Source organism: Argopecten irradians, chromosome 5, assembly GCF_041381155.1.
Source record: "Argopecten irradians isolate NY chromosome 5, Ai_NY, whole genome shotgun sequence".
NCBI classification, from domain to species: domain Eukaryota; kingdom Metazoa; phylum Mollusca; class Bivalvia; order Pectinida; family Pectinidae; genus Argopecten; species Argopecten irradians.
In genome coordinates this window covers 29,957,393-29,973,608 of record NC_091138.1, presented here as the reverse complement: position 1 = coordinate 29,973,608, position 16,216 = coordinate 29,957,393, and the positions used below count along the sequence as shown (strand labels likewise).

The following is a 16,216-nucleotide window of genomic DNA, read 5'->3' as shown; positions in this document are numbered from 1 at the left end:
TCAACTGGCACCAAACAAGCATCATGATGTCTTGTCGCACTTTTTTCACTGTGCGTGATTTCTTAAACGTCTGATTTTACGGTCCGTTGATAGAGAGAGCTATAAGAGTCAAATAAATACTACATGCTTTTATTGTATTTTACACCAATAACAATTTCAACGGTTGAAGAACAGAATATTCCATAATGGTAGAAACCGGGGAGATCCGGGAGAAAAACTACTGTTTTTTTTAGCAGACCAAAACACGCAGTTATAAAGCTTGATGAAGAATACTACAGTGCTAGAGTGTCTAGCAACGACATGGCAACTGCAAGACAACATGTTTTGTTATGCTTTTCTGAGAAAATAAAAAGAATCGCGACTTGCAAATACTTTTCGTGTTTTTATCATTGAATGTTAGATGAAAAACCAAATATTGCCATGATAAAGTACATTGTGTTTCATATTATTACATCAAAGCTTTCAATAGATTAAAAAAATCATTAGGAGAACTAATACATTTTGTATGTTTATATCTTTAATAATTAATTTTTATTTGTTTTCATACTAAATCCGACTTTCTGATTGACAGATTATTTTTCTTCATTTATTATGAAGAATTAATCCGAGAATGGCGCGAAAACCCGACGTTATCATGACGTCACGATAGGGACGACGTTGTTTATTAATTTAGAAAATAATCCTTTCGAAAATCAACGGAATCGTAGTCTGGAAAATTAATTATAAACATTGATGTAACAATTTTTTCAACTTCATCGGGTTATGAAATAAATTCTTTAATATCCCGATGAAGTTTAAAAAATTTAGTGACATCAATGCGGTAAATGCACCTCCTAAAATAACACTCGCTGTTTACAGGACGTGACACACAATAAAGCTTCGTGTTTTATCCACATTTATAATGTATTGGGTATTACAATAACAGGTGATATAGTTTTAAAGCAAATAATCGCTTGATTGGTGTTTTGTTTCTTACGTGTCATGTACCAGACTACCCGGTGATGGAGTAACGGCAGATAATCAATTACCTTCATAATGTATTCATGGCTTGATAAATACAATAATATCCGTTTATATTTTGAAAGGATAATACTAGCTTGTATTCGTGAGTATTCACTGATGGATTTGATATTGAAGAATCCCGGCTAACAAAACAAGAAAAACAAAGCAGAAAGTATTAATGTTTTTATATCCCGTTTTTGCACTTTAAGGAATTATCTGTTCCTGCTATTAGGTTTTGATTGTGACGTCATGTGTTTGCGAGTATAACGTCACATTATTAAGAGAAAACGATGTTAGCTCATAAAATAATGACGTCACAATCAAAACCTTCCCACAAAGAAGATAAATATGTAGTATCCAAAGACTGAATTGTGTGGAGTATTTCATTTTTATAATGTGATATACCAATTCAATAAAAATTCAGAGATAAAGGTATAACAAAAAAAAAAAAAAAAAAAAAAAAAAAAAACCCATAAAAAGACAGACAGACAGACAACATTTGTATGAATTCCAAAAACAAAGCATAATCTTTAGCAAATTATAACAGTATCTCAAAGATATCAAATAGCGACCGTTACGTGGTCCCGTCTACAAGTCTCAAAACCATAACTTTAAATATTTTTGTCAATAAAGCATTATCAGTATATTTGTATAAGCGTAGGACAGTAATGGAATTGTACTTGTTAATTAATCTATCGATTTTTTCCAATGTGAATCTTGTTTATTTATATGTTTTAAACTGTATCATCGTATATGATACATTCTGTACATTGAATTTTTTTTTTAAATTTTAACATGAACAGTTAAAAAACCAAAAAATCTTCGAAAGAGAAACGCTATAAGACATTGATATCACAGGGAAAAAACGATACATGGGAAAAAACATCTTCCGAAAAGAAAAATACTGATTTAAAGATAATTATTCAATAGAAGCTAAAAAAAAAATATAAAATTAAACTATCGGACGGAAGTCAGCTGGAATCAAAAGACGTTGACCTTTATACTATACATTTGCACTGTTGAGGGAGATATCGGCGTTATAAATTGGACACATGGGGATTTCGAAATGGTGTAATTAATTGATTGATCAGGAGAAGCTTGTCTTCGGTCGTGGTAGAAGGATTAATGACGTAATTAGATGACCACGTGGGACACTGTCTCAGACATACTTAATTAAGTTATAGAGAAGGTTGTTAGCTTAGACGCAATTAAATCACAAATCCGCAGGAAGCACTTACCTCCGCCATTGTTATAAATGGGATGAACAGTGGAGGGGGACAACAGCTGTACTTGTCTGCATAGTACTGTCTGTCTAACTCGTCCGTAAGGTACTGTTCGGCTACGTAACGAACCATTCCGCGGAAAAATGTGTTGTTGGAATCCTGACTGGTCAGTAGAAAATGTTCCTTACCCTGAGTTTCGATGGCAAGTCGGAAACTAGGATTTCTTTTATTACTCATCTGCAACAAGCATAAAATTATGGGGATTAATCATCAAGTATGAGTACATGTCTAATTTAACCGTTTCCCTCTCACTATTGGCAAAAGTCTATAGAATTTGTCAAAGGTGAATCATGGCTTATACGGACAGTAACGCGAGTTTCTGTTATAATTGTTACGTTTGAGATGTTATATGCGAAACAAGCATCTCCATAAAAGTAGTCACAGTGATATGGCATTCCCTAGTGGCAAACAAGCAAAGTGGCAAACTCCTCTGACTGCTTACTCATGAACAAGACTATACTTTAATGGGCTATTACCGACATCATCCTAACAAGGATAATAATGTTACTACAGTGTAGGCCGTGACTAGTAGGACACTTGATGCATCATGCTTACTCTTATTGTATAAGGCGGGGGAGTATTATAGTTCTTTAATGCATTTTAATGTCGTTATATCTTCATCTTGTATTCATTTTTAATTGAATAAAGCTTTTTTCGTCTAAGATTTTGATTTACATAATGTTTTGAGAAGTCGAATTATTAACGTGGCACGGAATTCCATGACTAATTCTTCAGACTTAAATCGCGAAACTGATATTGGGGCACAGCAAAATCAAGCCTATAAAGATGTATCAAAGACAATTACATGTATTAGCAGTCGGGCTGGTACTGAGTAGGAAAAGATAACAAGAGCTGTTGGAGAACAGCAAAGCTCGCCTATTCAGAAGAAGTTGATGTTCAAGTATTTACTATTTAAACATGGAAATATGACAAATTAACAGACTCAAAAAAAACCTAAAGGGCCCCAAATTGGTTGTATTATCACGTTCAGCATCCATACACATTAGGAAAATAAAATCATAAACATTTATGATGACTTATGCTTAAACAATTGACAAAATAGAAACTTGCTCAAAAACTTTTACATGGAAATATGACAAATTAACAGACTCAAAAAAACCTAAAGGGCCCCAAATTGGTTGTATTATCACGTTCAGCATCCATACACATTACGAAAATAAAATCATAAACATTTATGACGACTTAAGCTTAAACAATAGACAAAATAGAAACTTGCTCAAAAACTTTTACATGGAAATATGACAAATTAACAGACTCAAAAAACCCCTAAAGGGCCCCAAATTGGTTGTTTTATCACGTTCAGCATCTATACACATTAGGAAAATAAAATCATAAACATTTAAGATGACTTAAGCTTAAACAATTGACGAAACAGAAACTCGCTCAAAAACTTTAACGTGAAATGGGACGCCAACGCTGACGCCGGGGTGACAACATAAGCTCCCCCTATTCTTCGAATAGGCGAGCTAAAAAGACAAAAAATGGATATCCATTCCGTGTTTTTATTGAAGCTTATTTTGGGAGACTGCAGTACTATTACTGAAAACCAATTTTTTGCGGCTATTGAATTTTGCTGTTTCCATTTAAAAACAAGTTCGCGCAGATTAATATTCGCAAATTTAACAATTGAATGATAATATCTATCAGTATAGATGAAGAAGATATCAATTCGCGGAGATGCCCTTTCACGAATTTTCTTGGATCGCGAAATTCGCGAAAGTAAATCGCACGCGAAAGAAAGTTGGTTTACAGTATAGTGCCATCTTACTACATTAAAATACCACAGTCATTGACAGAACATCACACACCCGTCGTAATAATCTGACATCTGGTCGTAACATCCCTAGATTGTCCAGCAGTACAGACACCGATTTGTCTCAGCCGACGACAGATCGTGAGGCTGTCTTTTTTCTAACGAACGATCAACGTATCATGTATAGAATTACGTAGTAAATGGCTGGGAGAGGTATGTTTTGTATTGTATGAGTCTACACATACTTATTTCAATTCAAAAGACAGTAAAAATTTCCACCGGGCAACATTTATATATGTAAGTTCGTTCTAAGAGAAAATGGCAAACTACAAATATCGACAAAACAACGACATCTTAAACTTAAAATTCGGGTTAACGAGGTCATTGTGCTTTTGCACAGACTCATTACAACAAGTCACACGGAAGGATTCATCAGCAAGGTCAGATATTTGAATGTAAAGTTGAAGTTTACAATGATAAACCATAGATGAGTTAAGCAACATTTCACAGGTCAAACAGTTAATATCTCATGCAGACTTCAGTTTATATCTCATGCAGATCATATTATCGATCCTAGCATCGTCATCTTCTCTAAACTGTTACCTACTTTAAGTTGTTTTTCTCAGTATGAGTATTCAATATTTAAGAAAAATGGAGTTGTTAATTTATCTTTTGATTCACTCAGATATAAACAAAACACAAAAACGTTTAATGTACTTTTCTTCAGAGACATATTACGATCAAACACTTTCCAAGATAGAATTACTATTGTTCTTTGTTAATATAATAAGTAATAAAGCAGGTACCCGGTTTCCACTTTTAAGGGACAGATTGAAGAAATGAAGGATTTCTGATGATTATTCTTATATAGAAGTTATTATATGCATCTACACATTGTCGCAAGAATAACACAACGATAAATATGAACGAAAATGTCCAACCTAAAGTAGACTTAGAATTTATTAATATGTATATTTAACACAAAAAAAACCAACAATATAATAAAAAATTCATGATACAAATTTAAAAAAAATATATACATATATACATATTGAAAAAGGGGGCCAATGTTGGGTTACAAAAACACACACAAAAAAATCAGCTTAAATATGGGAGGAAGAGGGTGGATAATTTTTGTTAAAAAAGTCGGAATAAATTTTTTTTTAATTTGGCTCTTCTCTTCGAAATCCAGTATAGCTGACTGATGAGAGGAGCTTCAGTATCCCACAATATAATTGACCAATCAGCGTGCGAGTTATGCCAAAAGGGGACGCCCAATTTACTAAGGGGAATAATTCTAACAAACTAATATTGCCAATTAAGGGAGATAATTCTAAACACTCAAGTACCAAAATACGAAAATACTACTACTCTTGCTGTATGTTTAAGATGCATAAATTAAGCTAATCATTTAGCTACCTTTTATGGATCTACACACTCTCGCAAGAATAAAAAAAACTATAAATATGAATGAAAATGGATACAAATTAAACAAATATACATATTGATAAAGGGGCTAGTGTTGGGTTACAAAAAGCGCCACATAGACATGAAATGTCTTCTCCACTTCTTATAGAAGAAATGTTATGTTCTCAATGTATTACGTGAGATCAGATGTGCCCGTAACAGCAATTATTTCTAATGGACAAATTGTTGAGACTTGGCCTTGATATTGAGAAGGTCATAATGTCAGAAACATGACAGTTCTTCTTATCGACCTCGAACACCTCTGATTGAATGATTCCCGCTGGCAAAAATCTTTTGTGGAAAACATTCGAATGTCTAGAGGAACTCTTCAATCTACGCAAGGAATCTCTACAAATGTGAAATGAAACGTTCATGACACGCATGGAGCTGTAAAATCTGTTTTATTGATTAACACATTTTTTTGTATGAACTGCATGCATTTTAATGTTTAAATTATGAATTTATTGACTGACACTTCACATCCCGGAAGTGAAAGCGACCTTATAATATACGATACCTGTCAATAATTGGGTATTTTTTATCTTTAGTAAAAATAAATGATTATTTTTTTTTGTCATTTTACAGAAAAAAATATCAAATGTGTGTTCTTCTTTTGGAAAAAAAAATCGACGTGCGTGGAGTGAAATGAATATCATATGCAACGAATACTCAAAGTGACACCTCTATAGAACTCAAAAGACTGAACAAAGAAAATGGTCGATAATTTAGTAGGTTTTGTCATTACTATAAAGATTAGACTTATTCACTTATTTCTACTACGTTAGCTACATTAAAAAAGTGATGCATGTGAATATCAATAATATATGTTACTATAGCGAGATATATGGAATGACCCAGTTTCTGTATAGTACTCATTGTGTTTGTTTTGACGGTACTGCTATAGTATGTTATACAATGATGTGTCATAGCCTCGGTGATAATGAAAGAGGCAATAATAAAAGATAATTGGCACAAACACAACCTAATTATCTCTTTGTAACCGGAATAGATAAGGTACATTATGAATATTTTTATTTCACTAACAACTGTTATTGTTTTGTTTTTCTTCATTTTTATATTGTTTCTTAATATGACTTCTGGTCGGATGCCAATTAAGAAAAGTGTTATTGTTATATGTAAACAATTTTCGATTCCGAAGTTCTGTCTCTATACTGTATTTAGATTGTTTGTAAATTAAATTGGCATCTCGAACGCTTAATTAACCTTGTATAATCTTGTATTCCATGGAGATATGTTAGTGAGTAACTGTAAACTATCGATCTTCTTCATTTCGTCAACTATATATTGCCAAACTGTATTCAAAGTGAAATCTTTTCGAGTGATCAGCTTTTCAGGAGGAACCAGTCTTATGTGAATTATTTTTATTACTATGAATTCATATTTTTTTCGCTAACCACTATTTCTTTGTGTTTTTTTTTCATTTGATATAGTTGCTAAATATGACGGTCAAATGTTATTCAATTAAACGTAGATATTGTTACATGTGAACAATTTTCGATTCTGAGGTTCTCTCTCCATACAGTATTTAAATTGCTCGTAATTGAATTACTATCTCGAACGCTTAATTGACCTTGTATAATCTTGTACTCCATGGAGACAGGTTAGAGAGTAACCGTTGATTATCGATCTTGATCATTTCACCAGTTATCTATTATCTAACCATATTTAAAGAGATATCAGCGACGGTAGTGCGTGCTGCCTTCTATTCGAGGGATCAGCTTTGCGAGAGGAACCACTCTTCTGTGCCATAATTAAATCTAAACCTTCAACTGTTTCGCACTGCTAATGCAAACTTTCGTTTCAGATAGTAATACTCCCATGGCCGCCTAGAAAAACCGATTATTCACTTTGTTCCTCAAATCGGAGCCAGTCACAAGGACAGACAGTCTTTTGAAATAAATCGTTCAGCGATAAACTTTGAGATATGTATTTATATTCAGCTACCCTGTTATGCTTGCCAGAGTTAGCGGAAAGAGAGATGACAATCGGAACAGGCATCGCCGCTCTTCATAAGATAGCTTATTACATCAAACGTAACCGTCATACGAAAATCAATAAGCACTGATAGGAAGAAAGCGGTCAGGGGGAGAGGGAGAGGGGGGACTGATCCATCTCTTTGAAAGATTCCTTATTTGGTATCAAAGTTTTGCTAACGGCAACATTCCTGTACAGCACGTGCCTGCTTGGCACCAATTACACACTATATATTCCGGATGTACTTTTGATAATTGTATGTCATAGACAAAGAAAGTACCGATAGTTTACTTGTTAAAGGGCACTAGAGGTGGTTAGACCCCGAAACTATTTCATATTGGAGTCGCACTGTGGTAACGTATATGTAATAACACACTAGAACGTGATGATAGAGCCTGGTCGTCAGATATCTAATTCATTGAGCTGCCGACAGCAGTGGCGCAATGCACCAAACACTTGATAATCAAAATATCAATCATATCTAATTAAAAATAATTTTGAAGTTTGCTTCAGGGAACGGAATGTTTTTGCTGTTATTTTCAAACAACATTTATGCTTCGAATATATATGTATATATCATTATCACTTTCTTCTTAACTTTATCCATATCATCAGCTTTTCCTTTAATACATTTCATTCGTTCGTAGTTGTGGTCAAGTTTATTTTCAAAATGAATCTTGTTTAGCTTACACCATCTACAAAGCAAGTTATATATATCGGACCTGTTTGATCGGAAGTTTGCAAGGATTAATTTTATGAGGAAAATATCAGAATTTTGTGAAGTAAAAATTAAAGCAATATGAATAAACAAGCGTTGCTCTTTCTTTTCATAGACAACAGGATAATCAAACTCAGGACGACGTGGAGGAAGTTGGTATTATCACACCTTAGATCATCAACTTATGATGGAATATATTCTACTTCTATTATCTTAGTATTCAATAACTGTTTTTCCAACTTTAAGACTTGTGATACATATGGATATACATAAGAAGTAGATAGCGTGGATTTTTAAATTGACTAGTAGATTTGATGGTGGAAGTAAGCTGGAGTACCTTACGAAAAAGCGTCGAACTAGATGGTTATCAAATATGCAACCCACGGTTAAAAGACTATTTTCAGGATTTTATAGTCATGTGGTCTTTATACATTGTTTGCATTGTGCTGAAATCGACCATTTGGAATCATAAAAAGTAGTTTTATTACGCAGGTGGTCTTTATACAGAGGTGGTCGCTATGTCAGGGTTTACGATATGCATAAAACCAATAGGACACTGCTGTCGTAAATGTCCATGGAAAACGGAAAATGGATAAAATGTCTTCACCGTTTGTTCAATTTTAATAATTTGTTATGGATTTGATTTTTACGGCTATGTTAACCATTGTAGGATTTTTTGTAACCAGTTTTCAAACTTTGATTGTTCAGTTGAACTAAAGACTAAAAAACCACTAAAACAGATGAGCATGTATAGTTATTTGCGACGTTTTTTCAAGATGTTAAACTTAACCACGGAGATCTATGAGCTTGCCAGACCAACAGTTACTTAAAATTAATCTTCTGCTACGGACAATCAATAGCAGAACGCACAGACATAACCAAATATCAATACAGAGAATATGTAGATGAGTCGTGGTATATTAGTCACACACAATCAATTATAATCCTCTTTGACATATAAGACCATTCTAGAATCGGGAGACATATGCGTATAACATAAGCTATGGCACACATCACTGGTAAGTTTGAAGGTCATTGCAGGAAATAGAGACAATTCTATGCCAATCCATTTTTTTTATCATAGATCAAATGAACCATGTTTTTCATAAACAAATGTATCTTTGTAGATATGGTTATATCAAAGCTCTCCTAGTATCATTAGCGCAACCTACACAACTTTATCAATACTTGAAATGTCAATGCGCTGTTGTGGTTTTGTCCAATACAGTATTTTTGTGCTCGCGAACTGTAGTTGTTGAGAGGTATTGTGAATGTGAGTTAAAAAAAATATCAGAAAAATGTGATATGTTTTAAGACCATGAATACTACTGTATGATGACACTTTAAAATACTGCAAAAATATGAATGATATTAAAAAAAATGAAATATTAGAAAATTGTTTAAAACAATAACGTCATAAATCAAAGTCATATCATTTGGAAGATGGATATGTAATGATAAAAGTGACGTCATAAGCAGTTCAAAAAGTATATGACGTCACGCAAAAAATAGATCCCTTGTCATATATCCCTTTTCTAAGCATTTTTTAATTTTTTTTTACAACATAAATCGAAACATTACACATATTAATCTAAAATACATTTTGTACAATTGCATAGTCACTCAATTAGCAAAAAAAAGGTATAAAACATTTTTTCGCCAGATATATCTTTTTACAGAATGTCATGCATCTATTACTTATTATCAATGACTTGTCATATTAGGCACACTAGGCATATTTCAGAGTTATCACATTGGGGTATTTTTCTTGTAATACATTTATAATTTTTTTATTTGTTTCAATTGTTATCAAATGAAAGTTCCGTCAGTAATTTTTGAAATGCACATTATAAAAGTACAATATAAATACAAGCCAAGCAGAAAAGAATTGAAAAACCCCAAATCTTCAGATAACAGTCAAAATTACTGTAGAATACTTTAGGAATGCATGTTTTATTTAAGTATCTGCTACAATCTATATTCCGATAATGTAATTTATTATGTAACACTCATTTCTACTGGTTATAAATTTGAGGTTATTTTGGCATAAACTGAAAGATTTGCACGTCGAGTATTATGGCGTCATACACGAAGAACATTTTAGCGGTAAATTTTAAAAGCGACACAGTCATTGGCCAAACTCAAATATGGGCTAAGATATCAATGCACCACATCTGGTTTTGGTCAATTGTAAAACTAAATAAAAGCAGGAAAATCAATGCGTAATTGGTATCTCACTGAATGAAATGAGATTAAAAGCATTATTTCAATACCTTTAGGGTTTATGATGTCATTAAAAAAAGACGAACTTTTTTTTTAGACGCGAAAGGACTTCCATTTTTGTGTCTATGACTTCATAACCCAACTAGATATTGAGAATAATGCTTATATAATACCGAACATATAAAAAACTACCTGCCATCTTCGGGTGCTTTTGGTTGTGGAAATGAGATGAAATGTTTACGTTTTTTTTTTAATTTTCAGATATATCGGTAGAGAAAAGACTAATTGTTTACTTGATATTTTCCGATAATATAATTAAATCTCATGTAAATCACATTTCTTGATACCAAATATGAACATAGGGTTAATTGTATTTTTGTTTTGACAATGAAGTTATTAGGTAGGTTCTAAGACATTTTATCGGTAATGAGATGATTTATTTCAAGAAATATTCCTTTTAAACTATTTTTCATCACAATAAATGGATGAATCTGAATTTCAATTACATCTTCATATCAGAATATAACGCTTTTAAGCAGCCGTGTTGATATTTAAGAAATACTCATTTGTCGATATTAATATGGGTCTGATAGCTTTTAATATCTCAAAAGGAAAATGTCATTAAACAAGTTACCAATTTGCACCTCTCCGTTCTTACTGAATATGACTAATAATTAAATTCTAACATATTTATGAAACCGCAATGAACTTTGTCTTGATAAAATTGAGAAAATCTCTTGTTACTAATACAAAAAGTATACTCACACATCATGGTTTCGTCTCATTTTCTATCTCAAAATTTTTGTTAATTGCTTTCCAAACTTCCCACTGACATTTGAATTTTAACCATATAACATAACTCCCATATCCAGCTTTATATAACCTGGTGGTACAAAGACAAACGAACGACAGTCTTCAAATGAAGAGTTCGTCACCATTCACCCAAACATAACTACGACGAATTACAAGTCAACTAAAACCGTGATTAATATTTAATTTATACGATATTCGGTCTGGATCTTCCTAAATATGCAGCCATAACAAGCGTTTCAATTTCTGCTTAATAATTCAGTATGTCGTTAGGGCTCATCTACCTGACACAGGTGCAACATTAGGTCCGAGTCAACAAGGTCTGCTGCTAGGACAATGGCTCACCGGAGCGTTTGTCCGCATTCATGTCAAAACTATTACAGAAATGGAAATGAGTCTTCGCCATTTATTGGTAATCCAATGTATTAGAAGTAATGTTGTTTACCCGACATATTTAAAGATCTCTAGGGACCAGGATTATCAAGCTTTTCTCTGCTCATATTCCCGGTATTTTCAAACTCCCTCGGGATCAGGATTATTCAAGCCTCGCTCTGATATCATTTTATTGCGTATTGTAATTTATCCTCAATACTGCTTTAACATTGACTAATTTATAGACCGTTAATAAACTATCAATGAATACATGTATGAAAAGCTGATTATTAATAGTAAAGCAAAGCAGCTGAAGTGCCTTTATCAAGAGAAAAGACGTAATTAAATGATGCTTTAAGTCTAAAAACGCAACCGATAAAACAATATATTAGAGATATCAAAAATGGCATCTTTTAACACACATGAATGTTTCATTTCTGTAGAAGATCATTTGAGCTAAATATGATGATTGGGGAAAGGAAAAATTATAGTTCAGATTTGTTACGATCTCGTCGGGCGTAAGAAAATTTAAAAAAAACTTGAATTGAGTTTGATGTTAAGCGAAGACTGAACTAGTGAATGGGTTTTATCGTTCATTGCAAGGAGATAATTTATTGTAGTTGTTACTACCTTTATCTTATATAACCTGATTCCCGTAAAATATACAACATCTAGCAGCTTGGAAATTGAACATTTCTTCATTGACAGCTTTAAAACTTGTTTACTCATTTAAAATTATAAATAAGAACGATTCGAGTAATAAATTTAATCCTTGTTTTCATTCCGACTTTTCTTTATTAAATTGTCCCCAATTACAGACAAAAGCGAGACTTTAAAAATGCCCGCTAAATTAAGCGAAATTCAACCGTAACATTGACAAAATAACAAAACAAACAATCAATATAATAAGTTTGATTTAATGACATACGTGTTTTTGAGCCGCAGTCTATGAGCGAAAGCTTCAGTTTACGTGTTTTTTTTTTATATCATTCTGCATTTTCCCACAATAACGGAGTAATTATTACACAAATGTAATTACAAAACAAAAACAGTGGATAACGTCCTTGTGATGAGAAAACACAGTCTTTAAAAGGAAAGAGATAGCAATTAAATGACAATCACTCGAGCGTGACCATGAATAACTAAACAGATCACTTAAGGATGTCACAATGGATCATCACTGATGCGTGAAATTCTCTCAAATCGTATCGATTTTCCTCGTCACACAAATGTTTGTACCCTATGTACCTATGAACAGGTGACAGACAAACTGTGCCTGGCGGACCCTCGCTCTATAGAAATCACTGGCCCTCACAGCTGTTTTAAATCGTATAGTTTTTCGTGTAAATATTAATAATGTATTAATCATCTAGGTTGCCATGCTGTTGTATTCATATTTACAATTATTACAGCTAATGATTCAAACATATATAAATACAAAATAACTAGCAGGTTGTCTCTCAACGTTGTTTAATGAACATTGATGGTTATTTTGGTATCAACTTTCGTTGAAATACACTTTTGATCTGCGTGCACTTAATAATATATCAGGTTTTGTGAGCAGACGACAACAAATGATAAAAAGCTAAAACCAACGACCGGTGATCAGTTTCTTGCAATCATAAAGTTTGGACAATGACAATACAGTATTTTAAAGGGAAGTTGTAAGTCATCTGAGTGAGTTCATTATCTCTTGAAATCATGAAGATACATGTACTAAGGAAATGATAAAATGGCGCCGGATTGTTGGCGAAGTGGAAAATCGACCACTTATTCTCAACCATTAAGTCTCAAAATCCAGTTTCATTCTAAATAGATCCCAGGTAATGACTGTCAGTCGACGTTTCCCCCATATATTTCAGTTTATCTTTAACCTTAAAACATGACAAGTCATTTAATGATAAAAGAATGGATGCAAAAAGCACAAGCAAACTATGATAAAACTCGGACGGCAAAATATCGATCATTAGAAAATCCATATGTATAGGGCGTTAGGAGTAAGAGAGCTACTACTTTATTTACCGGTAGTTTATATTTGTATATCGTATCTTATAAACAGTAATACACATCCCTGTATAAAATGTAAGTAAGAAACACACGAAGTAGTATTCTCTTCATTCTGTTTGATATTCCATTATTTTCTATTTACTAACCCACCAAAACGAAGTTTTCCAGTTACCGCCGTCTGAAGCTATATATAAAGTAGGATTCCGTGCAAGAAAACAGTTAATGATGGTTTTGTTTGTATGGAATATGGTAGTATCACGTGTCTTGTCTATAATATCATGTTATGATAGGAAACCAGGTCGAATAAATGTAACCAGGGGCACGTGACCACATAATAGACTAGTAATAAAATAAATGTAAAACATAGTTCTTTCTTGCCTAAAAACGACAAAGTAAGAAAATTGATGCCCATGATTTTCTTTTTTCACGCAACGTATTTGGTTTATTCCCCTGGAGCATTTTCTATAAAAAAGAATGTCTATATCATGACTAATCATACTTATAAATTGGACAAGGTTGCAAGGCAAGGCTAGATAGCTTACTGTAACTACTCTTGATAGGACATTTTAGTCTTCAGTTATGATTAACTTCATTCTTCAGTTGACTTATTGCGTTAATTTTCAGTTTTGAAAAATCATATTTTTGATATCGTACAATTTAATGAATTAAAAAAATATCACAGGGAACATTTTCCCCATTGGCGCCTCATAGAAGTATGTTTTTCCTTTTACCCTGTTGTTTGTACTTCGGGTTCGAGAGTATAACAATAGTCATTCTTTAACAATGCGATAATTATTTTTGTGATGCGTAGAGATTTATTTAGGAAAACTAGGGTAACTAGAAATAATAATTATATCAAGAAAGGTTACATGTCTTGCAAACAGGAGAATATGAGGTTCTAACGTCACAAAAGGGATGGTTGATTTGTATATTTTTTTTCTGGCTTAAAGGTTACGTGTTCTCTTACAGAAAACAAATCTCCATTGGAATATTTGTCGCTTCATTTGTATTTTTCATGTTCGAACATTGAATGACTTGTAAATATCATTCATACCATTCTATGTAAAAGGCGAAGGTTAATAAATTATATAGCCATGCCCCATGGACCTGGAAAATCGGTACGCTGGTATTTTCTGTTTGCAGTACGACGAAAAAGTACACGTATACCTACAATGTACTTTCTACCAATGAATTGTACAAATGATATTAAAAAACCCTATGGGAAATCGACTTTTAGAATGTATTTGTTTAAGGCATATAAAAAAGATCAAAATGTGAACGTATTGATCTTTTAAAGGTGATCAATTTTAAAGATATATGTGCTGTATTTTTTATAATCACGAATCCAGATAAGCTTTTATATGTTATTCATCACCAAAAATTACATTTTTTTTAAATTACATTTTACAGTGTTATTTGTAGTTGTAAAGTGATTTCTGCATATATGTTTCCATCTAAAAATACTTAAGGCAAAGAAACAACAGTTTTACAGTTCATAATTTCTGTACTGTAACTAACGTTCATAAGGCATCTGAAGCCATTTGAAGGATTTTCACAGCTTAATTCGCCAAACCTGTATGGTTGTCAAAATGTTCGCCCAGTTACTTCGCATATAATTTTAAGCGTCCCCTGCCCATACATAGCAAAAAACGTTTCCTTCTATCAATCAAAATGCTATATTCTGCACACGAAAAAATGAAAATCAATCCATAAGAGTGAAATCATCTCTGCTATGACGTAAATGCGACTAAAAAATATTATTATCTTTATCTATTTCTGTTGTTTCTTTCTCTGTAAATTGTTTCTAAATACCGACAAATAATATTGTGGATGTCAGGTAGAGCGTGTAAAGCACACATGTTGCCCATTATATGATCGTAAAAGGCAACTAAAGGATCCTTTGGGTTCTTAAGATCTCATCGTCCTAAAATACTTCTTCCAAACACCGCTTCATTTCCCCTTTATTTGAGCGTTATGTAGTGACGAAGGAACCTGGTTTTGTCCCCTAACAGGGGCACTCCAAGCATTAAGGCAATGACAAGAGTTTTTGGTTAATCAGTTGTCCTTCAAATGTGACCGCGCGAGGTGTGCTGTTCGTGGTCTTTTGCAGTATGCTTCAGTGCGATACCAGAAAATGGAAAAAGTTCCCCTATACTAAGAAAAACACGACACGAGCATAACCTAGTCTTCCTGAACGACAAGTAATATTCACATAGAGGGGAGTTACGTCCTGGAATGACCTCGGCAGCATATAATACCCAACCAACCAGTCAATTTTATACATATCGACAGGTTTCAATTGACATGATTTACCTTAAAACTGTTATGTCAGGGTTGTGAAGTCTATATCTTGTACATTTTGCTCTAAATCTAAAAATTGGGGTTACTGAAAGTAATCTAAAGAATAAGCATCACATAGAGAAAGAAACCCAAACTTCAAATCAGGTATTGATGGCTATAATAATAGCGTTTCGACGATATCCTAACTTATTTTTCATAAGACATTGATAGTATAACTAAAAGTGAGAACGTCGTTCATCCTTCAAGATTAAGCCAATTTGTTAC

General features: G+C 33.0%; 1 protein-coding gene across 1 annotated transcript in view; it reads right to left on the bottom strand.

The window, feature by feature from the left end:
• LOC138323489 (rhomboid-related protein 3-like) overlaps window positions 1–16,216 on the bottom strand; it is a 36,488-nt gene that overhangs the window by 5,883 nt on the left and 14,389 nt on the right. Inside the window, exon 5 of the mRNA XM_069268134.1 lies at window positions 2,241–2,462. Coding sequence (XP_069124235.1) covers window positions 2,241–2,462 — 222 coding nt within the window. The remainder of the gene's footprint in view (window positions 1–2,240; window positions 2,463–16,216) is intronic.